This window comes from Schistocerca piceifrons, chromosome 3, assembly GCF_021461385.2.
Source record: "Schistocerca piceifrons isolate TAMUIC-IGC-003096 chromosome 3, iqSchPice1.1, whole genome shotgun sequence".
NCBI classification, from domain to species: Eukaryota; Metazoa; Arthropoda; class Insecta; order Orthoptera; family Acrididae; genus Schistocerca; species Schistocerca piceifrons.
Genome location: NC_060140.1, coordinates 957,388,255 through 957,413,129, shown reverse-complemented (window position 1 = coordinate 957,413,129; position 24,875 = coordinate 957,388,255). Strand labels below are relative to the sequence as shown.

At 41.9% G+C, this 24,875-nt stretch overlaps 1 protein-coding gene across 1 annotated transcript in view; it reads right to left on the bottom strand.

The window, feature by feature from the left end:
- Positions 1-23,845: 23,845 nt before the first annotated feature.
- LOC124789906 (ras-related protein Rab-34-like) overlaps positions 23,846-24,875 on the bottom strand; it is a 102,060-nt gene continuing 101,030 nt past the window's right edge. The window contains exons 6-7 of the mRNA XM_047257424.1: positions 24,074-24,278; positions 23,846-23,982 (exon numbers count right to left, since the gene is read on the bottom strand). Coding sequence (XP_047113380.1) covers positions 23,915-23,982; positions 24,074-24,278 — 273 coding nt within the window. The 3' untranslated portion in view covers positions 23,846-23,914. The remainder of the gene's footprint in view (positions 23,983-24,073; positions 24,279-24,875) is intronic.

Here is a 24,875-nt window from a genome sequence, read left to right as displayed (position 1 = left end):
GGCTGCTAAAGCGAAAGCAGTTTTCTCAGGTAAATTTACTGCGAGAGTTGCAGGGCGAACCTAACGACTGGCGAAATTATTATGGATGTCGAAACTTATAATTATCTCTTTTAAGAAAGCCAAGCAGATCAAAATACCATAACGTTGGCTGGTATACTTGATTTACTCCTACACCAGATCTTCTAGATTTCTGAACTTTCGACAACTCTTTTCGGTAAACAGTTCGCAATGATTTTTTTTTTTTTTTTTTTTTTTTTCTCCTCTGTTTGCCGAGGCGTCAACTGCCCACAATTTTTCAATTAGAGCATTGTATGCTGCTTTCTTTTTGTCTCAGTCACTATATTCTTTACTTTTAATCTCCCACAAACATGGGTGGTTCCTATATATTTCAATGAATTCACTTACAAACTCTCGAGAACACTGACGAGTATCAGCCATTTTAATGCCCTGTGCGCTCAAATACAAACACTAGACTGAGCAACCAGCTGTTTCGCGCCAGGTCTGCGGCGATCTGCTGTCCACACGCTCCAACTTGTCTGTGCAGATCTGGTTTGAACCCACAGATTTGAGAGGTTTCGCTCAAACCTCCAACTCCAACTTCCAGGTTTGCACACACCTCAGGTTGGTGCAAATCTTCTGTCCACACGCAACGATCTGTCTGTGCAGATGTGATGTGCGCAGACATTTGCGCAGACAGATCGTTGCGTGTGGACGGTCCCTGACGGGAATGTAGGATGTATTGCAGGGAAAGTTTCCACTTGTGCAAATCAGAAAAGCTGGTGTTGTTGGGAAGGATTCATATGGCACAGGCTGTGAATAAGTCATTAAAATGAAGGATATCGTGTTTGGCAGTATGCTCAGCAACGGGATGGTCCACTCATTTCTTGGAAACAGTTTGTGGGTGGCCATTCATGCAGGCAGACTGTTGGTTGTCATGCCTACATAGAACGCAGCACAGTGGTTGCAGCTTAGCTTGTAGATCACATGACTGGTTTCACAGGTAGCCCTGCCTTTGATGGGATAGGTGGTGTTAGTGACTGGACTGGAGTAGGTGGTGGTAGGAGGATGTATGGGACAGGTCTTGCATCCAGGTCTATTACAGGGGTACGAGCCATTAGGTAATGGATTGGGAGCAGGGGTTGTGTAAGGATGGACGAGTATATGGTGTAGGTTCAGTGGATGGCAGAATACCACTGTGAGAGGGGTGGGAAGGGTAGTGGGCATGACATTTCTCATTTCAGGGCATGACAAGAGGTAATTGAAACCCTGGCGGAGAATGTAATTCAGTTGCTCCAGTCCTGGGTGATACTGGGATTACGAGTGGAATGCTCCTCTGTGGCCGGACGGTGGTACTTTAAGAGCTGGTGGGAGACTGGAAAGATAAGGCACAGGGGATTTGTTTTTGTACAAGGTTGGGAGGATAATTACGGTCAGTGATGGCTTCAGTGAGACCCTCGGTATATTTCAAGAGGGACTGCTTGTCACTGCAGATGTGATGACCACGGGTGGCTAGGCTGTTTATAGATAATACCTTAAAAGGAGAAGTAATTATGTGTGAGGATATAGTTGATCATGGTGACTAGGAAGGAGGTTGTTGGTTTGGAATCTATCGGGCGTTGGGAACTTCTCATTTGAAGGCATTACCTACAAACAAATTCAGGGAACGGCTATGGGTACTCGCATGGCACCATCCTATGTCAACCTATTCAAGGGCCATCTAGAGGAATCCTTCCTAAACACCCAGAATCATAAAACCCTGAGGTCCTCGCAAAAGCTCAGTCCCCACACTAGCTCAGTTACATCAGGACCCAAATTCCGACCTTGTCCTTCAGCTCCACCAGGCCCCTGGCACAGACCTGCACACTTGATGTGACATGCTTTCTAACTCTGCGCACACTGACAGCATCTATCCTTACCACTCACCCCCCCCCCCTCCCCCCTGCGGGTCCTCACCTGCTGTGTACTGTGCCAGTGCACTAAATTGGGCTGTCATGATCACACGCCCATTGTCCCAATTCTGCCTGTCGAGCACCGGTTCTTCCATGATCACATTGGCATTGTTAATCCTCTGTCATCCTCAGATGGGTGCTGCTATCTTCTCACAATAATAGATCAGTTTATGTGCTGACTGGAAGCTATGTGACATTCCCCTACTTTATTTCCTCATTGATTGTCCTCAGTGTCAACGTACTGTGTTGCTACACTGGCTGAAAAATGGGGGGGGGGTAGTTCAACACTGACTACTTTAAATGATGTAGCCGACAGGTGCACATTTGTGTTTCACAGTTCTTTACTTTCACTGTTCACAACTTATCAATAACACACAGTTACATGGCCAGCGCACTATTGTTTAACTTTCTATAAGCCTCATTAACAGGTTGCAAGCAAACATTAACGTACTGCTACAAAGTTTACTGTTGAAAATCTGTGAGCAGTAAAAACCTAACCACACAATTCTTGCTGCATAATACAGTACATATTGAACAAACACTGTCACTGTTTTAGCACAAGGTCTATTACACTTATTTCACATTTAAGTGGATACATTGTTGTTGATCTAACCTATATGGGTTCCTTGTCTGAAGCTTGGCTGTGGACAGAGTGCCTCGAGACCAAAAATCTGGCCATTATATATCATCACAATGATAGGCATTGTTTGATGTTTACTTTACAGAAATTACAATTAAAACATAACTCATTAAATTAGCAGAATACATCGAAAAATTCCTTCCTTTTAACAGTTTCTTCTACTACAAGGGTTAGGACGAATTATTTGTTTGAATGATGAAATTAACAGATATAGTTACGTAAACAATACTTTTACAAAACTGGTAATTACTTTGGAATTAAGGAGGGGCTAGCTTTGCTAACATATTTTTGAATAGAGCCAAACAGATACCTTAAGATTACTAGTATTTCGTCTTCCACATGTTTAGAATTAGTACAGGATTTATATTTGTTTATAAGTCAACAATAGAATTTAAGTTATGTAACAATTACTGATTTCACCCTATAACAAAAGATATGAACTAGGCAGAGTGAAAATAAATTAGAAAATCAATTACATACATAAAACTAAGCATAAAATTAGATATGGTGTTATCTTCTTTCAAACTGAGGGCCAACCTTTCTCTTTCATGAAAATGCAATGATATTCATGTATGTTAATGTTAATGAGTCAAACATGAAAAAATGAATTTTAAGGAGGCGGATGGCAAAATGAGGGGAAGTAAAAATATCCGAGCTTGCTTTGTCGCATGTCCCCATGCCGGACATTTTTGTCAAAACAGTTTCCGTGGCATTCATCAACACCAGGGTTTTGCGTTTTTTGCTGCCCCAGCCACATAACATCCAACTGCAGGCGCCAATTCAATTTCTGTTTATTCAAAACCCTGTCTCAGACCTGCTGCACCCCCATTTATTTTACCACCAGCTACCTCCCTGCAGCCAATGGCATGGTGGAACATTTCTGTCACAGCTCAAAATCTGCCCTTACCTGCTAACACACAAAATGGTCCACCACTCTGCCACTGGTTCTGTTAGGTTTGCAGCTGGCCAACAAGGCCGACTTGGAAGCATCTGCCACTGACCCGGTATATGGGCAGCCCCTAGACCTAACAGGTGACTTTATTGAGCCGCAGCCTCTCTTCACTGCTCCCTGTGTCCCAGCTTACATCCAGCAGCTTCAAGACTGTATGGACTGTCTCCAGCTTCAAGACTATGGACTGTCTCCAACCAATGCCATCACAGCACCATGGTGAGTGCAAGACTTTAGTGCACCGTGACCTTATGTCATGCACTCATGTAAAGCTACACATTGACACCTGCCAGCCTCCATTCCAACCCACAACACTTGGGTCCTCACCTAGTTTTACAATGAAATGACAAAACTTTTACTGTGTGTCTCCACGGTGCTCCTTTGGTTGTGTCCATTGATAGGTTAAAGGCAGCTTACATCCACACTCTTGACAACATCCGGATGCTGCTGATAGCTGAGGTCTCCCTGGCCTTTGCTGAGGCCACACCAACACCAGTGACACTGCAGACGCCACACCTGACGCCATCCCTGCCAGCACCGCGGAATGACAGGTTGGCCCCCGGGACACAGGTGCAACCCCATCACTTTCCCTCCTGCACCTACTTCTCAACATTTGGAGCCCAACACTGAGCACGCATCACCTGACGCCGAGCCTAAGGCCTCATCTCTGTCACCAGATGGAGTTGCAGGCAACGCTTCTCCAGCACCCTGTAGTCAACATCACACCCTGCCACTACGCCACCTTCTCACTAGGTCATATGGCAGACAGCAGCAACACCAGCAGGAGCACTCGATGCAAGTGTACTCCAGTGCATGCTACATCAGATGTGTCAGCCACACAGTACACATCCATATGTGACCTGCCTGCCAGAGTGCCCACCCCCCATCCTGCACTCAGCGAGCCAGCGCTGCATCAGGATTCCTCATGCTTCTCGGCTCCTCCTCTGCACCTGTCGCTCTGCAATGCGGCAGTTTCTTTCCCAAGTTTCAACTCCAGCCATGTTGCACCTCACCAGTTGCACCTTCGTCCATGCAGAACAGTGTGCTACCCTGCCAGTTGTAAGTCACGTATTCTGGACTACCGCCTGCCTCCACACACAGACAAATCAGCATCATATGCCACCACTGATGCTGCACTACCCTTGCACAGCCAGCCATTTTCACCCACTGTACACTACACCCTGCTGTCAACACGGCGGCTGTTAGGCAATACGGACCTTGCTGCCCACGCCATTGCCACCAACACTCACCTCTGCAGCTCCTCCGATAGAGTTGAGGGAGGAAGGGGCAGGGGCTGTGTGGTACCTCCCTAAATTCTAAAATTTTGTTAGTCCCACAGTCTGCCATGGCAGACAACTTTTCCCTTGCAGTTGCACCTAGACCCTCTCCAAAGCACCTGTGCCACAGTGGACACCTATCGAATGGAATGTCTTTTCCCCCACTACTGCAATCTGCCTACTGGTGCTTCTGCCTGGAATTCCTGTCTGTATGCGAGGTAAGCATTCTTTGGCATGTGCTAGTGATGAACAGTTGATGCAGCATCAGTGCAAGTGCTCCTCCTTTCACTTATGAACCAGTGCTTCCATTTTATGCTTTCAACAAGGACTTGTCGCACAATGCTTTTTTGAGGACAAATCTGCTGAATCGGCCTTGTGCACTGCTTCGAGCTGATAGCTTTTTGAGCAGGTCCAGTCACAATCCAGTGATTTATGGCATACACTCCTTTCTCTGAGTCTGTCTGGAGATCTGCCTTCAGATTTCTGAGGTATTTAATTCTACGTGCAGTGACACACACAAATGTAATGTACATTGTGTTGCTTTGTGTCAGTGCTGAGTACCCACATGGACCATCCCATTCAATTATCATACAGCTTTGCATCTTCCTTCATGCACGACAGTGCCTCACCACAGTGTCCCCGTTACTTTGTCATTATCTGCGGCCTCTGGTGAGGACAAACTTTTGAGCTTGTATGGTCCTTAGTGAAGGCTCCTGCTGAACAACTTTAAACATGTATTTGTTCCTGTACCGGAACTAATAAACTGAGAACTTTCGCTGTGCAAGTCGGACATACAGATTGTAAATTTCACTTTTTGGTTTTGTTAAATAAAATGTAGTAGTTTGTCAACCTTAATAAATGAAAGCATAGGGAACAATGCCATCATCAAATTGAAGGTCAATGAATATGTTTAATTAACACATATTCCTCTCTGATTTTCCCAATAAATAGGTTGGGGAGAACTTCCTTTAGGATAGCTGAAATGTGGCATCTTCTCACCTGGCTCATCTTTCAAGTCTGAATTCATCACTTTTCTAATGAAATCATTCCATAATTTCATTCCTGATTTGCAGGTTGTCAATTGTACTATATCCATTTCTTAATAAATACTTTGTGTTGCCAAAAATTTATTGCTTTGCTTTTTTGTTGCTTCACTGGAACATGCGGTCCATGTCGTTTCCTGCCTTCTCATTCTTTTCTCGTTAACATCTCTTGCCCGAAAGTTGTGATGTGCATTGTGCAGTGAAATATTTACGGCACTGCCAGTGTTACCACAGGCTCACCAACGGTATATTTTAAGTGCTATGTGATCATTATTCTAAAAAATCAAAGACCCTTTAAAACTTGAGTTTGCACATACTGTTGACTGCACCAAGCATTTGGAAATGGTGTAAACACGGAACTTGTTTGGAAAATCTAGTCCTTTACTTGCTCTTAGGCCAAGTCAGTGGCAGCCAGAAACACTTTCATTTCAATATCATCTGTATCCCTCCACCTTGGGAGGAATTTTTTGACACTAGATTTAATAAATAAGTGGAGGAAAACATTTATTTCAACTCTTCACAATCGTTCAGGCAAACATCATAGCCAGACAAGTGATTCACCACATCTGCACTGATTATCTAGATATTATGATCAATCATCACTATGGTTTCAGAATTTTAGCTGAGCTCCATTCAGCTATAATGGAAATGAAGTGGCATTGTTTTTTATGTTCTTTGGAAAGACACCAGATATATTATTTTGATTTCTGCTTCAGAGCCAAGAGACATTCTTTTTTGAGAAACGTACACCCACCACTTTTTCTCCTCGATGTGAGTCCTGAGAAATGCAGACCTTTATGTTTTTGATCACAGTTCACACTGACACCACCTCTAGGTGTTGATGATCTGCTGCCAGTCTTCAGCAGGCCACAGTGCGCTTCTTGACGGCCTTCCCATTCTCATCTTCCTCCCTGTGACTTTTCAACAACTGGCTGGAGGGGTGATAGGATGTTCAGTGATGTCAGAACTATGATGGATGCCACACTGAGCCCACAGTGCGCTTCTTGACGGCCTTCCCATTCTCATCTTCCTCCCTGTGACTTTTCAACAACTGGCTGGAGGGGTGATAGGATGTTCAGTGATGTCAGAACTATGATGGATGCCACACTGAGCCCACAGTGCGCTTCTTGACGGCTTTCCCATTCTCATCTTCCTCCCTGTGACTTTTCAACAACTGGCTGGAGGGGTGATAGGATGTTCAGTGATGTCAGAACTATGATGGATGCCACACTGAGCCCACAGTGTGCTTCTTGACGGCCTTCCCATTCTCATCTTCCTCCCTGTGACTTTTCAACAACTGGCTGGAGGGGTGATAGGATGTTCAGTGATGTCAGAACTATGATGGATGCCACACTGAGCCCACAGTGCGCTTCTTGACGGCTTTCCCATTCTCATCTTCCTCCCTGTGACTTTTCAACAACTGGCTGGAGGGGTGATAGGATGTTCAGTGATGTCAGAACTATGATGGATGCCACACTGAGCCCACAGTGCGCTTCTTGACGGTTTTCCCATTCTCATCTTCCTCCCTGTGACTTTTCAACAACTGGCTGGAGGGGTGATAGGATGTTCAGTGATGTCAGAACTATGATGGATGCCACACTGAGCCCACAGTGTGCTTCTTGACGGCCTTCCCATTCTCATCTTCCTCCCTGTGACTTTTCAACAACTGGCTGGAGGGGTGATAGGATGTTCAGTGATGTCAGAACTATGATGGATGCCACACTGAGCCCACAGTGCGCTTCTTGACGGCCTTCCCATTCTCATCTTCCTCCCTGTGACTTTTCAACAACTGGCTGGAGGGGTGATAGGATGTTCAGTGATGTCAGAACTATGATGGATGCCACACTGAGCCCACAGTGCGCTTCTTGACGGCTTTCCCATTCTCATCTTCCTCCCTGTAACTTTTCAACAACTGGCTGGAGGGGTGATAGGATGTTCAGTGATGTCAGAACTATGATGGATGCCACACTGAGCCCACAGTGCGCTTCTTGACGGCCTTCCCATTCTCATCTTCCTCCCTGTGACTTTTCAACAACTGGCTGGAGGGGTGATAGGATGTTCAGTGATGTCAGAACTATGATGGATGCCACACTGAGCCCACAGTGCGCTTCTTGACGGCTTTCCCATTCTCATCTTCCTCCCTGTGACTTTTCAACAACTGGCTGGAGGGGTGATAGGATGTTCAGTGATGTCAGAACTATGATGGATGCCACACTGAGCCCACAGTGTGCTTCTTGACGGCCTTCCCATTCTCATCTTCCTCCCTGTGACTTTTCAACAACTGGCTGGAGGGGTGATAGGATGTTCAGTGATGTCAGAACTATGATGGATGCCACACTGAGCCCACAGTGCGCTTCTTGACGGCCTTCCCATTCTCATCTTCCTCCCTGTGACTTTTCAACAACTGGCTGGAGGGGTGATAGGATGTTCAGTGATGTCAGAACTATGATGGATGCCACACTGAGCCCACAGTGCGCTTCTTGACGGCCTTCCCATTCTCATCTTCCTCCCTGTGACTTTTCAACAACTGGCTGGAGGGGTGATAGGATGTTCAGTGACGTCAGAACTATGATGGATGCCACACTGAGCCAAGACTTCACTTTGGAGGCAGCAGCATGACAATGACAGTCTCATTCAAACCATGACTGCAATACAGTGCACGTCACATTTTTGTGTTCCATTGCCTTTTGTTGTTTTTTTCTGTTGTTCTTGTTATCATTGCTGTTTGTTCTATCTTCAATCAGGAAATAGGGCAATAATGTGTGGAAGAGTGAAGCTAACAACACAGGGGGTAGTGCAGCACCTGTTACACAAGGCAACAGGGATACCCACAATCCTTCTCGTCCCTCCCAAAGTGGTATTCCACAGTCCACTCAATCTATGCACTATCCTAACCCATCCTTGTGCCACACTCACTCCTAACCCTTTGCCACATGGGACACAATTTCGTGGAAGATGTAGAGACAAGACCTATCAGATATTTCCATCCAGCACACCCCATCACAAACATATTCTATCCTATCAGAGGCAAGTCAACCTGTGAAAGCAGACATGAAATACACCAGCTCTATTGCAAGAATTTTATTTGCGCATGACCACCAACTGTGTACCAGAATGAATGACCACTGTCAAACTGTGGCCATCAGTTGACTGCAACATGCTCAATTTCAATGGTTGATTCACAACTCGTGTCTTCATGATCCATCTCCCCCATGACAGCCTCTTTGAATTACACAGATGCGAGTTGTTTTTGCAACATATCCTTTGATCCCATAATCCTCTTGGCCTTGATCTCTCATAGCCCTCTACTGCACACTCATCTCCACCTTGCCCCAGGACCCTAACTTTACTCAGCCTGCACTCACACCCTTTTCCATGAAGTCTCCCATTCCTCTGTTGTCTCCTCTCCAAATCTATTCCTCCATGTCATTGTGTGCTCCACAAATTCACCTACTACAATGTATGTTCTACATTTCTATCCTCTGTATTTGCTACCTCTTCCTTCCAGCAGCCGACCACCCTCCCCCAAGCCTCCCTCCCAGTCTTCACCTCACTTCTCCCCTTGCCCAAGCTAGTGAACATAACCCCTCACCCTAGTTGAGCTGCAGTGCCAAGTCAGCTAGCGTATTGCAGCCATACAGTCTGTTGTGTGTGTGTGGTGTGTGTGTGTGTGTGTGGGGGGGGGGGGGGGGGGGGGGGGGAGAGAGAGAGAGAGAGAAAATTAACAGTGGCAGTGTGAAAAGTGAGGTGTTTGTCTCTGTTTACATTCTGGTGTACGATACCCAACAATCATACAAGCTGATATGTATTAAATCTGATTTCACGACAACCAATAGAATATTTAAATACAATGCCATAAGGTTAATGCATAGATATCCACTAAAATTATCACAAACTATGCAGAAGAAAAATTAAATTTTAATATAAAAAAAGGACAAGCTGGCCTTGGAAGTGGATATAATGCAATTGGCAATCTGCAAATGAGGAATGAAATTATGGAATGACTTCATTCGAAAAGTGATGAATTCAGACTTGAAAGGTGAGCCAGGTGAGAAAATGCCACATCTCAGCTGTCTTAATGAAAGTTTTTCCAAACCTATGAATTGGGAAAATCAGGAAGAAATATGTGTTAATGAAACATATTCTTCCACCTTCAATTTGATGATAGCATTGTTCCCTATGCTTTGAACCATGAATGAAAGATCTTAACAAAGTCAGAAGGAAGCCTGAAAATAAATTATACTAAGACTAAAATATTATATAACCACCATATCAAAAAGGAGATAGAACAAATTCATAAACGAGTCATAAGACCATAGCTGCTATCCTCGAGAACAGGCTGTCAGTAATCCCATTGCAAATATGGATGAGGATCTCGGTCGTCCTATTTCCACCCAGAAAATTTTAAAAGTTACATTTAGGCCTTTAAATGCTACATTTCAGACATTTTCTGACCCTAAGTACAGAAAATATACTTAATTGATCATATAATAATTTTTTCATATTAAAATTAATCAAAATTATTATTTTCAATGAAGTAAATGTCTTCGCCCTCAATGCCCCTCACACTTCCAATGAATATGAAATGGGAATGTGCAGTTGATGATCGCCTACTGACTGGTGCCTCCTACACAAATTCATTTCTGCCTCACTGAAAGCCCCTTTTTTTCTTTTTTCTTTTCACCACCTGTTGATGTGGTGGGAACTCATTAACTTAAGACAACAATTTTTTCCAAACTCAGATATTGAATTCTGTTGTTGCTGCGATGCTGAAAAATGAGGGACTTAATTGTTTAAATGTATTTCACTGCTGCTGGTGCAAAGCAACACAGCATTTTTTGTAGAGAGTCATGTTTCTGTTTAATATTTTTATAACTATGACTTTGAACATTCGAGAGGCAAGTTTATAAATTGTTCTTCTTATCCATTCCATTTTGTAAAGGAACTCACATAGACAATGTACAATACTACAGAGACAGCAAAAACAAACACCACTGCTGCTACACAGTGATAGCAGGCTGAGAACAATGTTTGTTTGATCTGTACCTTCACAGCTGTGGAACACTGGTTTTGCATTGCCAATATGTTGACAACATGTTTTGAATAGTGGTAATCCAGTACTAGCTGTGAACAATGTTGCAAACAGTCTTACAGAACATGTTTCAAACTCAGTGAAACATGCCTCTAGTAAGCTGTGGTGACAAAATCATTCTTAGATGGGTTTACTGCATACTTGGGAAAGAAATCATTACAATTTTGGGGACATCAGTACTACTGATGTCACACACCAAAGAGTCGCCGCTCTGAAGTGGGATTTCCATGGGACTGGAGATCAAAGACAATCTAGTTTCAACCTATGTGTTATGTAGATGTCGTATAGGTGTTCTGTAGTAATAAAGTGGTGTTATCTATTGATAACCATGTCAACTGAATCATTGGTATGCACACCCACACCTGTAGATCGATCTACCACATTGGTGATGCAAATTTTTCTATCAAACCTTGTGTGACAAATGGAGTGGTTGTTGTAGAAATCTGAAGGAGGGGGTGTTATGCTTTAATTGAGGCAAATGTAGCGGCGAGGAAATGGGGCTCTTCCATGGCAATGTAGGTTATGTAGAAAGTCCAGAAAAATCGCTGAACAGCAAGCAAAAATTTGTGCCCTTAAGGCTGAATCAGAAAATGAAAATTTGGAATTATGTAGGCTAAGGGAGGAAAAAGGGTGAAAAAGGGAACTGTTGAAAAAACTTTTTAAATTGAAATTCAGTTAGTAAATCAGTTCGGCTTGCTATCTGAAGTAGTGGAGGAAGAGACTCATCCAGATGCAGTTGAATGCAGAATATAACTTAAAGAAAAAAAGACAGGTCGGGATCAAATCAGAATAGGAAAAGAAGAATTCTGCATCTAGGTAGCAGTCATGAGACGGGTGTAGGCCAGCAGCTTCAGGAGAAACTACATGCAGGGTGCCAGGCCACAAGTTTTGTGAAACCAAGTGCTAGCCTTAGCCAGGTGACAGAAAACTTAGTTCGGCTATGCAGGGACTTTGAGAAGGAAGATCAGGTAATTGTAGTTGGGGGAGCAGGAAACAGCCCAACTATGACTACATGGTAGGTGGGGATCCACTGCTCTTGGCCTACACCTAAACAGGAAGGGGAAAGATAAGTTACTTCTTTTGTATATAAAACTGTCTTTTCTTGCTGCTAGCAAGAAAAGAAAATAAGTATTTATATGCTTACTTCAGAGGATGGCCAGGCAAACAAACTTGTTAAAGGTAAGTTAGCATCTCTATTAGCAGATACTGTAAAGGGGACCACAGTCACACAAGGGATGATCCCTGTAGCTTCACGTACAGTAAATAGGGATAAAGTTAAGAGTGGTATCAGCTTACTTCATCAAAATATCAAGGAAATAAGAAGTAAAATAGATGAGCTGTTAATGACTTTAGATGATCTCAAAAATAAGAATGAGATTGATATACTTTGTCTGTCTGAACACCATGTACCTTTGGGGATGGAAAGTGTCAGTATAAATGGGTATAATTTAGCATCTTACATTTGCAGATCTAGCAAGGATAATGGAATTGCCATTTACACAAAGCAAGGTTATAAATACAACGTTGTAGAAGTAAGGCAAATTTTGTGACGATCAGCACGTTGAAGTTTGTGCTTGTGAACTACAGGGCTATATAATGTAGTGTTGATATTAGCAACAGTGTACAGGCCCCTATTAGGAGACTGGGAGCTATTCACAAAAAACTTTGACACCCTATTATGCTGTCCGTCAGACAAAAAGAAGAAGTTATTAATCTGTGGTGATTTCAATGTAAACTTTCTAAGCAATTATGATAGGAAAAGTGGAATAGAATTGTTATTAATAACATTAACTTAGAATCAGAGATTCATTTCCTTACACGTATTGCTCAAGACAGTAGCACTCTAATACAGCAAGAGGATGTAAAACTAACACATGCTTTCCCTGTGATAAATGGGTCATCAGACCATGATGCACAATTGATTAACTTGCAAAACCTAACCGGATGTACAGTTCAGAAACCATTATGTAAAAGTGTAAGGTTGCTCAACCTGGTATCTATATAGCACTTCAGAGAAAGTTTAAGAAATGTTAATTGGGGAGATGTATATAATGGACCAAATGCTAATCACAAATGCAACATATTTCGTGATAAATTTATATCCCTTTTTGAACATTGTTGCCTAAAAAAATTACCAAATGTAGTACCAAACAGTTTTCAAAGAAACCTTGGGTTACTTCAGATACTGGAGTGCCTTCAGAAAGAAAAAGAAAACTGTATGAGATAGCAAGACCCAGAAATAATTTTACACTGCAAAAATTATTGTAACATAGTGAGAAAAGTTGTCAGAAAATCAAGAAATGTGTATGTTAGAGATGAAATTAACAACTTGGCCAGTAAAATCAAATCAATATGGAATGTTGTTAGAAGGGAGACAGGAAAAGTAACCGCTGGAGTAGGTAGTATTACTATTAAAGAGAATGAAACCATCTTAACCAACAGTACACAAGTAGCTAATGTATTCAAAAACCATTTCTTAAGGGTAGGTGAAAAAATTGGTGAGAACAGTTCAGAAGATGAAGCCAAGCAATACATGGAAGCGTCAGTTTTGATAAATCTAAGTCAGATTAATTTTCACCTAACAACCTCTTGTGAAATAAGGAAACTCATTAAATCTTTGAAAAATAATTGTTCTGATGGGGTAGATGACATCTCTAATAAGATATTAAATCAACCTGGAGCAGTTACAGCTGATGTTCTGAGTCACATATGTAATGCATCACTAACTCGAGATATTTTCCCAGACAGGTTAAAATATGCCATTGTCAAGCCTCTCTACAAAAAAGGGGACACCACAGATGTCAATAATTACCAGCCATTATCCTTGCTTACAGTATTTTCAAAAACCAGTGAGGAAGTAATGTACTCAAGAGTGGTTAGCTATCTCAACAGTAATGGGATACTTAGTAAACCACAGATCGGATTTCAGAAACACTGTTCTGCTGACACAACAATATACAATTTCACTGCCCACGTAAGAGAGTCTTTAAATTGTAAAATGTCACCACTAGGAATTTTCTGTGCCTTATCCTAAGCATTTGATTGTGTGAATCATAACATTATGTTAAGAAATTACAATTCTATGGTATAAATGGAACAGCATATGAGTCATATCTACAGAACAGGTAGCAAAAAGTTTCTTTATTTGGTTTAAGTGATTTAAGAAAGTTTACCACTTCATCTAATTGGGGTGAAATTAACAGTAGATGTTCCACAAGGTTTGATCTTGGGTCCTCTTCTGGACTTTATATATGTGAATGACCTCCCTTCTTATCTGAAACAAGAAGCTAAACTGACACTATTTGCTGATGATACAAGCATCACTATTAATCCAGTAAAAGAAACTCCAATAGAAAATGATACAAAATAATGTCTTAGGAAAAGTTATTAATTGGTTTTCTGCAAATGGGCTTGCTCTGAACTTTTAAAAACACAGCACACCCAATTTTCTGCTGCAAGGAATGCATTTCCTTTAATAAATATAACACATAAAACAGAAGTCAGTAGCCTGGGTAGAGGATACTAAGTTTTTGGGTGTACGTATAGATGAGAATGTTAATTGAAAAATTCATATTTTGGATCTCCTATGGAAACTAGATTCAGCAACTTTTGCAGGATAATTGCCAGTTTTGAGGATACAGAAATTTGTAAGCTAATGCAATCTGCAAACTTTCACTCTCTGATGTCATATGGAATAATTTGGGGTAATTCAACATTAGGCAAAAAGTATTCACTGCTCAAAAGAAAGTGGTTAGAATAATGTATGGGGCCTCATAGTCGCACATCTTGTAGGCATCTGTTTAAAAGGTTAGGAATTCCTACAACAGTCTCACAGTATATTTACTCAGTAACAAAATTTGTTCTTAACAACATGGGTCAGTTTAAAAACAATAGTGACATTCATGATTATAATACCAGAAGAAAGAAGGACGTACACTATCTCCTACTTAACCTGTCTCTGGCATAGAAAGGGGTAAAATATGCTGCTGTAAAATTCTCCGATAGATTACCAGATGAAATAAAATGTCTGACAGACAGCAGTAATAATTTCAAAAATAAATTGAAATCTCATCTCCTTGACAACTCCTTCTGTACCATAAATGAATTCTTTAATAGGAATAAATAAATCTATAGGTATAATATATGCCTTCTGTGCCATTTAAGGGAATGGGGTAGGTAATAAAATTTTTAAGCTTTTTTAAAAAAAGAACCTTGATTCATGTGTGCATTTCTTATGCAGTTGACATGTTCCACATTAGAATGGTCTCTTAGAATAGTTACTGTGAGATTGATCAATGGAACATGTAACTAACTAACTATGCCAGATGTCCCACTTTTTTCTACTATGTATTAACAATGCAGCCATCTCCTGCTATGCCATACACATCAGCTGCTCCACTAGAGGACACCGTATTGATTCTGCCTCCATATATGCGCTGTCAGTGCATGGAGTCCTTTCATCGACAAACAGTGATTAAATTGGAGCCATGTTTGTGCATGCAAATGATGCAGCCCCGAGCTCTTACAGCTGCCATATTACAACAGTGCCTGCCATCATCCAACTTATTATTATTAGACTTTCCACATGATCCAGTGCTCCACATGCTGCTTCTGGGACATGATCTTTAACACTTTTGCTGCGGCTGACACTTATAAGGGTCACAACAAGCCACGAGCCAGTGTGGCTGACACTTATAAGTGTCCGCGCTCGCTGTCATATTACGCAGTCTAGTTGCAGCTTCTAAGCTAGCATAAAAGTGTGTACACCTTTGTGTGGTCAGTTATCGAACATATATTGTTCGTAATGGAGACTAATGAACAGACACCTGGACCTTCCAATGTGAAAAAGAGCGGGAAAAGTGTTAAAGTGACAGAGGAACAGTTACTTAGTGTACTAGACGATAGTGATTTTCTGTGTAGTGAGGCCGAGACATACCACGGAGATTATCATTTAGAGGCTGCAGAAGAATTGCAGAGTGATGATAGCATGGAAGCACAGCTTTCGAATCCGTTTCATGACAGTACCTGCCGTTTCAGAGTGTTACCGGCCCGCACTCGCACATTGCCGGGCCGCACTGGAGAGTTGCGCGCCTGCTCCGATGCCGCAGTGAAAGTGTTAATGTTTAAACGTTGTCCAATTCTGAGCTGACTGTGTCAACCATGCCAGCTGCACTGTGAATTTCATCCATGCACACTGCTGCACTGGACAATATATGACACCAGTGTTCTCCTCCACCAGACACTGTTAAGTGTTCTACTTCCACTCCGCTAGTGCTCCAGGATACTTAAACAATCATTCTGCTTAATGTGTTTCATGGACAATCACAACTGGATGTCATAACTGCCATCCAAAGACTTTCTAACCAACCTAAACTGCCTCCATTCAACTCTGAGCAATCAGCCCTATAATTCGCGTTGGCAAAATGCATATTTGCATCACTAGGTATATTGGACGACATTTCTAAATTCATCACATTAATCTTACACCTTGCCAAACATGCTGACTTCATTAGCAGTGTCATCCTCATGCCCCCTGTGCATTATAAATAACCTAGAACAAAATCTGACTATGACTGACACGTACCCAGAACAGTAGTTGCGACAGACCGTATGCAATGAACATCTGGAAGATAAAAATTCATCACAGTTGTGGTGCTGACTGTGAACTTTTTACATGCAAACCTTATGCCACACAATACATACACTCTGATAGACAGAAAATTTGCCCCAGTGGACAGGTTACATATCAACAGCAGCACTGTATGAAGTTTCCAGAAACTGTACCACCAAAGCACATCAGAATGCCACAACGTAAGAAGACATGCTCCAGTCCGCCTCGAACGGAGCTGAGAACAGTCGACAGTGACATCACCACCACAACCTTGGGCATTCCCTGGCCAGCTGCAAACAGCACCACTGCTGTGGCTCACAACACTGTGACACCCAGTCTCACTGTCACTATTAACACAGCTGCGCTGGCACCACGCACAATTTAGTGACATTGTGCGCAATTGCTGAATTCCCTACTTGCACTCAAAATGCCACGTGCAGACTGCACTAGTCGCATTGTGCCACATCATGTTCAATAAACTGACTTTGCACATATCGAACTTGACATGCATACTCAACAATGGATAAACTATCACACGGCCGACTTTATATACTAGATCACATCTGGAGCACAACTTCCTCATGGATACTGGTTCAAATATTGGAAAAGTTCCCATGGAAATTTTCACAAACTTTAATAACTCATCAGAAGTTCAACCTCCACCTACCAACAACCCTGTGATCTCAGTACACAGAATGGTTGATCATGCGTTCCAACTTGGCAAAAATATTCACTGGCCTTGGATATTCCTTGCTACCAACATAAATGAACCGGTATTAGGCATTGACTTTCTTTGACATTTTTGCCTGTCGAGCAGCTTGCCTCTGCCAGTGCACTCTCTCTCAGGTTCAGCTGGTTCAACTAACAACATTAATGATGAACCCTCAGCTATCATCTAAGATTGTGAGACAGCCATCAACACGATCACGGTGACACAGCAACAATATCTCGACACTCATCAACAAGCAGAGATTCTCTGAGGTATAATGAAAACCTATTTCTTCATCTTCACAATGTTTCGTGAGATCTCATGCACGTTCTTGAGCAACAGAAGACGCTAGGGGTCAATCCACCCACATGATGGCCCCACCCTGCTGGATATCCCCACCAAGCAGATGTGCTGCCAATGCAAATAACTCACCATTACAAACACAAGATAGTCCGGTGCTTTTGGCCTCACCTTTCAGTTCACCAACGCTGCAGTCCACCTTCACCATCACGAGGACAAATGCTCACCTATGAGCCATTCACAATGGCAGAATGTATACCATCAGCACACCACAAGGCATGTCGATTAGCTCCTACTCTCCTGCAAGCAGGCAAGATGACAATCAGTGACCACTTTCAGCCAGAGATTATTCACCTTTCTGACAGCTTGTGAGCTTGCCCACTAAACTCATCCTGAAAAAGATCGGTTCTCTCTGACTTCGTGATGAATACAGATGGATTAATTCTCGAAATATACAAAATAGTTATCCCATCACCAACATATAAGATTAAACACACTCCTCGCAGGTGTGATGGTCTTCAGATACTGATGCATCTAGAAGACATTGATAAAATAGTGATCATTACCTTGTTCAGCCTGTTAGAATTTCAATTCATGCACTATGGTCTGCAAAATGCTGCACAAATTTGGCAGAGATTTGTTGATGGTATCCTCTTTAAATTAGACTATTGTTATGCATTATCTCAATTAGATCTTGATTTTCTCCCACTAAATGAAGACCATTAGCGTAACCTCAAACCAGTTGTTTCTACTCTTCAAGAGACTGGGGTCATCATAAGTGAAGAAATGTTTCAATTGCAAAAATCAAAGGTAGCCTTTCTAGGATACACTCTAAACATTGACGACATTAAACCCACCCTAGAACAGACTGAATTAGGGCAACAGCTACAGCCTCCAAAAATGTATCACGATTTACAATTCCTTGGAATTCCCAGTTTTTACCAATGCCATCTGTCACACACAGCAAAAATTCAGGCCCCATTCACCAATGCTCTTGCCAGACCGAACACACATGGCAAGAAGTTGGTATGGATACTGCGAATGCAAACTGCATTCGAACAAGTAAAAGCTAATCTCACACAAGCAGCAGTGCTTGCCCCCCCTCGCTCCCAGATGCACCCCTCACAGTCATGACGTATGGGAGCAAGACAGTTATTGGTGCAGTCCTTCAGCAAGTAGTAGACAGTGAGATGCAACTCCTTTGTTTTCTTCAGAAAAAACTTAAAATCTCACAGTCAAAGTGGTCCACATTCGACCAAAAACTCTACACCGTGTACGAATCAGTATGATACTTCCGCGAAGACATCAAGGGAAGACAAGTAGCGATATATGGACCATAAACGTGTAGCAGATGCAATATGCAGCCTGTCCAAGGACATCAGCCAGTCACCTGGATCTGATCTCTCAGTATGCTACAGACATTTGATATCTGGAAGAAGCTGATAACATTGTTGCAGATTACTTATCATGCATTAACACTACACTACCCTCGCTCATGACCGTGTGCTCTAACAGCTGATTGCCAATCTCATCAACAACAAAACATCAAGCTTACACAGTGTGCAGCATATTTTGCCCGGCACCAACATTCGCTTACTGTGTTATGTCTCAGAAAATATAGTGATATCCCTCATACCAGCCTCCATGCACTGTGCACTATTCAACCAAATTCACAACTTGGCTCACCCAAGTGTCTAATCAACAATGCGACTGATGACCAAATAATTCCTGTGCCTAATATCAAACAGGACTGGGTGCAGGCCTGTCTGCAATGCCAACACAACAAGACAAGGTGTCATGTACAACTGAGACTCGGGTACTTCAAGATACCATGTCCCTGATTCCAGCATTTGGATCTGATATGCCCACTTCATGAATTGAAAAGCTATTATTACATACTCTCAGTATTGACTGTATATCTCACTGGGTTGAGCTGGTACCCACCAAAGATATTGTGACTGAATCCAAAGTCCATGCATTCATCAATATGTGGGTATTCCACTTTGGCTGTCCCTGAGACAATTATTACTGACAAAAGATGCCAATTTGAGTCACACACTTTGAAGCCCTGTCACCTCTGCGGCATGACAGAAATGCTGAAGACTATACTCATGTGCCACATGGAAAATTGGACAGAAATACTACCCTGGGTCTTGCTTGGCACCCATACAGCCTTTAAGAAAGATCTTCAGTCCTGTCTGGCCAAAGTACTGTATGGGGAAACCTTCATCCTTCTAGCAGACTTTTGTACTAGCAGCAACTACATATGTGCTCTCCGAACTCCCAGCTCTGGTACAACATGTGAAACAACACATCTGTAACTCTCAAGTCCCATCCTCAAACGCACACACAATATCTAAAAAATTTGTGCACAAACTGCTGTCGGAGTGTGAATTTGTGATGTTCCATGATGATAGCGTTTGACCTTCATTACAACCTCCTTACATGGAACCATTCCGAGTCATCAGACAAGGGCCGCACGACACACCAAGGTAACTACAGTATCCCTCCACAGACTTAAGCCAACCTGGATGTTGTGGGAACTAGCTGACACTGACATGGAGAATGCAAATGTGCCATCACTTCACAATGTTCACACACTATCAAAATCTGCACATTTCAGCCAGAGGACCTCACTGTGAAAATAGTCAACAATGATCTCATTACTGATGCATGCCGAGATCTTCCAAGCACATTCTCAATTCAGTGCATTCATCTACTATCACAATGCTGTCAACAACCCTCTCATGTCAAGTGCAAGGCCCGCTTATTGCGCCAGTCCTTGAATGGCATCTTCACCTACCCACATCCGCAACACCACCAACATTGCTCTCCTCACCTGGAGTATCTCAAAAACCACAGCAACAACCACTGACATGACCTGCTCCACCACATTTGAGGCTCGGCTGCACACTATGACCACTGGCCCCTGTGGCTCTGTATCCATCACATCAAAGACACAGTGAGAAAAAGTCCTGATAGCACATCTGGTCGCATGCGGCTGCACCCACACCGCAACACAGTCAATGTGGGCCAGTCACCTCTCCCTTTAGTGCTTCGCCCTAGGGGAGGGAGGGAAGGGGGGCTCTGTGGGGACAACAGCACTATTGATGTCAGAGACTAAAGAGTCACAGCTTCAATGTTTGACTGGAGACCAAAGACAGTCTGGTTTTGGCGTTTGTATTGTACAGATGTTTTGTATGCGTTCTCTAGTAATAAAGTGTTATCTATTCATAACCATGTTGACCGACTTATTGTTTCTTTCTCCCATATCCGCATCGGAGATCTACCACTAAATCTATAGCACATTCTAGCTGCATATGTTTAGTGAAATGTAAACAGTTACTTTTTCAATCTTTCTTTAAACATCAAATTGTTAAATGGCTGCTTGCATAATTTTTGGTAACTTCCTGTAAATCTGTAATTAAAGTGATACATCCGTAAAAATTATGGACAATCCTTAATAGTTGGCAGCCATGTAAGACCAGAGAAAGTCAGAACTGAAAGACAAGTCAGGTGACAAAGTTTCACATCTCAAAAGTTCTAAAGAAAGTTTCTGACCATTAACACACATTTCATCCTGATTTTTCCAGTTCTAGGATGTGAAATAGGAAATGAGACACTTAAAGTAGTAAAGGAGTTTTGCTATTTGGGGAGCAAAATAACTGATGATGGTCGAAGTAGAGGGGATATAAAATCTAGACTGGCAATGGCAAGGAAAGCGTTTCTGTAGAAGAGAAATTTGTTAACATCGAGTATAGATTTAAGTGTCAGGAAGTCGTTTCTGAAAGTATTTGTATGGAGTGTAGGCATGTATGGAAGTGAAACATGGACGATAAATAGTTTGGACGAGAAGAGAATAGAAGCTTTCGAAATGTGGTGCTACAGAAGAATGCTGGAGATTAGATGGGTAGATCACGTAACTAATGAGGAGGTATTGAATAGAATTGGGGAGAAGAGGAGTTTGTGGCACAACTTGACGAGAAGAAGGGACCGGTTGGTAGGACATGTTCTGAGGCATCAAGGGATCACCAATTTAGTATTGGAGGGCAGTGCGGAGGGTAAAAATCGTAGAGGGAGACCAAGAGATGAATACAATAAGCAGATTCAGAAGGATGTAGGTTGCAGTAAGTACTGGGAGATGAAGAAGCTTGCACAGGATAGAGTAGCATGGACAGCTGCATCAAACCAGTCTCAGGACTGAAGACAACAACAACAACAGGATGTGAAACTTTCTATAGAACTGCTAAGATATGAAATTTTCTTGCTCAACTTGTCTTTCATTTCTGACTTTTTCTCTTTCCTAATGAGGTGATCTATACTTTCATTCATGTGTGTTGCCAGTTTTGGTGCACAGCAGTGAGATGTGGACATTGCGAAAACCATTTAAAAACTGGGTATTGGTCCATAAGGTATGGAGAGATGTGTTACAAATTACTAGGAGAGTTAGAAAAGCAAACAAACAGATCAGGGAATGTACATGAGTGGAAGGTATAATTATGACTCTAACAAAAATGGAGTGGAGATGGGCAGTGCATGCCATTTGAATGGACAGAATGGATGAAGAAAATTATTTACGGCATTTCAAGGGATAAGAGAAGACTGAAACGGTGAACCAATTAAAGCTGAGCACCTGACAGGAAATGTATGGGAGCAACAGAAATGCATATGACTGAACAATGTAAAACATGGATAATTCTAGAGGTAGATTTTGTCCAGTAGTGGATATCAAATGGCTATTGCTGATTATGTTTCATAAGTGCACACACATCTTGCTGCCACTGATGACCATTTGTATAAATGCCCCAAATGGTTCAAATGGCTCTGAGCACTATGGGACTCAACTGCTGTGGTCATAAGTCCCCTAGAACTTAGAACTACTTAAACCTAACTAACCTAAGGACATCACACACATCCATGCCCAAGGCAGGATTCGAACCTGCGACCGTAGCGGTCATGCGGTTCCGGACTGTAGCGCCTTTAACCGCTCGGCCACTCCGGCCGGCCTAAATGCCCCACCAACTCAATGAAAAAGAAATTGCTTGTACAAGTAAAAGTTTTTTGTACTCAACTGAATTAAAATTTCAGTTTGAATTCCAAAACACGAATAATAATCAACATATTTTATAATGAGCACATACTGCAATTATTAAGAGAGCTTTCATCTGACAGGTATGTATCTTCTCTTTCAGAAACTTCTACCTTTTATTCTGGATCACTAGTGAAATATCTTTGATTTCTGGTTCGGCTTACTGCTCACAATTTCAAAATCATACAAAGCTGCAAAATACTTACAAAAGTATTACTACTTTTGCCATTCTGTGAACTGTGGACAGACTCAAGTGGCTTATTTGTGCTGTGCTCTAATGGCTCAAATGGCTCTGAGCACTATGGGACTTAACATCTTAGGTCATCAGTCCCCTAGAACTTAGAACTACTTAAACCTAACTAACCTAAGGACATCACACACATCCATGCCCGAGGCAGGATTCGAACCTGCGACCGTAGCAGTCCCGCGGTCCCGGACTGCAGCGCCTAGAACCACAAGACCACCGCGGCCGGCGCTCTAATGGCAGAACAAAATAGTTCTCAAGGCAGGCTTCCCCAAAAATCCCATGAAGATGCAGCTGATATTTTACAACTTAACACCACAGAGGAGAGTATTGATTATCTCTTACTCAAATGTATATAAGCCATATGCTTGTCTGGAATTCCAACGCATATTCACTCATATCAGCATCATGTTGTAAGTGATAAAGAACATACACAGACTCCAAGGACCAGTTTACAGTACAGTCACATTAAAGGAAACAGGAGACTGTAGTGCCTAATAATGCTGTGATAATCCACACACAGAAACTGAGATTTATTAAAAATATCTTTTTATTTCTTTACTTATTACCAATGTAGCATGTTAGTTATTACCTGTAAATGTGATTAACTGTAAAAAGAAGCATAAAATAATCCTTTAGTTATAATTACAGTTTTTCCATAGCTCTGTTTGATGCTTTACCTAATATTTTGTTTTCTCCATCTTACCTCACAATTCATGCTCTCATTGTGTTCAGTGCTGTGCATTCTGTTAAAATAATGAAAAGGAGGAAAGGCAATTTATATTAAATGTCATTGGAAAGCATTGTAGATTAGTGTGGACTAATGACACTATATTCTCAAAAGTCAAGACTAATTATAACATTATTTTATTAAAATGTCAAATATAAAACTACATGCACATTAAAAATTATAAAGTATAAAACTTTACATTTTGCACATAAAATACAGTTAGTTCCTGAGAGATGCATGGAGACACAATTTCATCACAAAATGGATTTCATCACTGAATTTTAAACATTGCATCTGTTGCATTTTTGTCGTGACTTCTCAGCTGAAGAAGGTTGAATTTTCTGGAAACCTGAGCAAAATTCCCATGTCAACAGTTTGACAAACAAATAAGCAAATGAAAAACAAGAAAATTTTATCTAATGTCTGAATGTGAAACTTACCATCAAGGTCTGTGCCACATGTAATCATCCTACTTCTCACAGACTCTTCAGACTTAACAGAATTCTCAAATGCCATACATGCTATCCTGTAGAACAACTCTTGAATACCTTCACCAGTGCTCGATGAAACTGCCCAAAATTCTGCTTTCAGATCCATGGCCATTTTGATTGCATATTTCTCGACTTCCTTATATGCAATGGACGACTGAAATAAAAAATAATAGCCCTGGATTAGTCAGAATGAAACTAAAAAAGAAAAAGTGATAGACCTCTAGGTAAGTGGAAGATATGGCCAAAGTTATAATAAAAAAATGGACCCACAACAGAGAGAAAGACACACACACACACACACACACACACACACACACACACACACACACACACACACACACACACACAGAGAGAGAGAGAGAGAGAGAGAGAGAGAGAGAGAGAAATACTTTTGGGACAAACAGAATTTCACACCCTTAGATTTTGGGAGAGGAACCAACCAAAAAGGTGGAGTCTGGTTCAGATTTTCAGCAGCAAATATGGTTTGGTACAACTTATATGTCAGGCAAGAGGCAATGACAGCTTGTTTGAATCCTAGGGATGTGCTCTTGGGATGCTACATCCAGTATTCACTTTGCTGGATGGCGTACAGCATACTCCAGGCATTTCCTTCACTTGGGCATGTCCCTGGAGTCGACAGTGCACACACAAAGTTTCTATTCATTGCATAGTGGTTGTTCATGGAAGGTAGTTTGTAAAATAATTGAGGATGTAATTTATAAAATATGTGATGTTATTCAATTTACAGAAA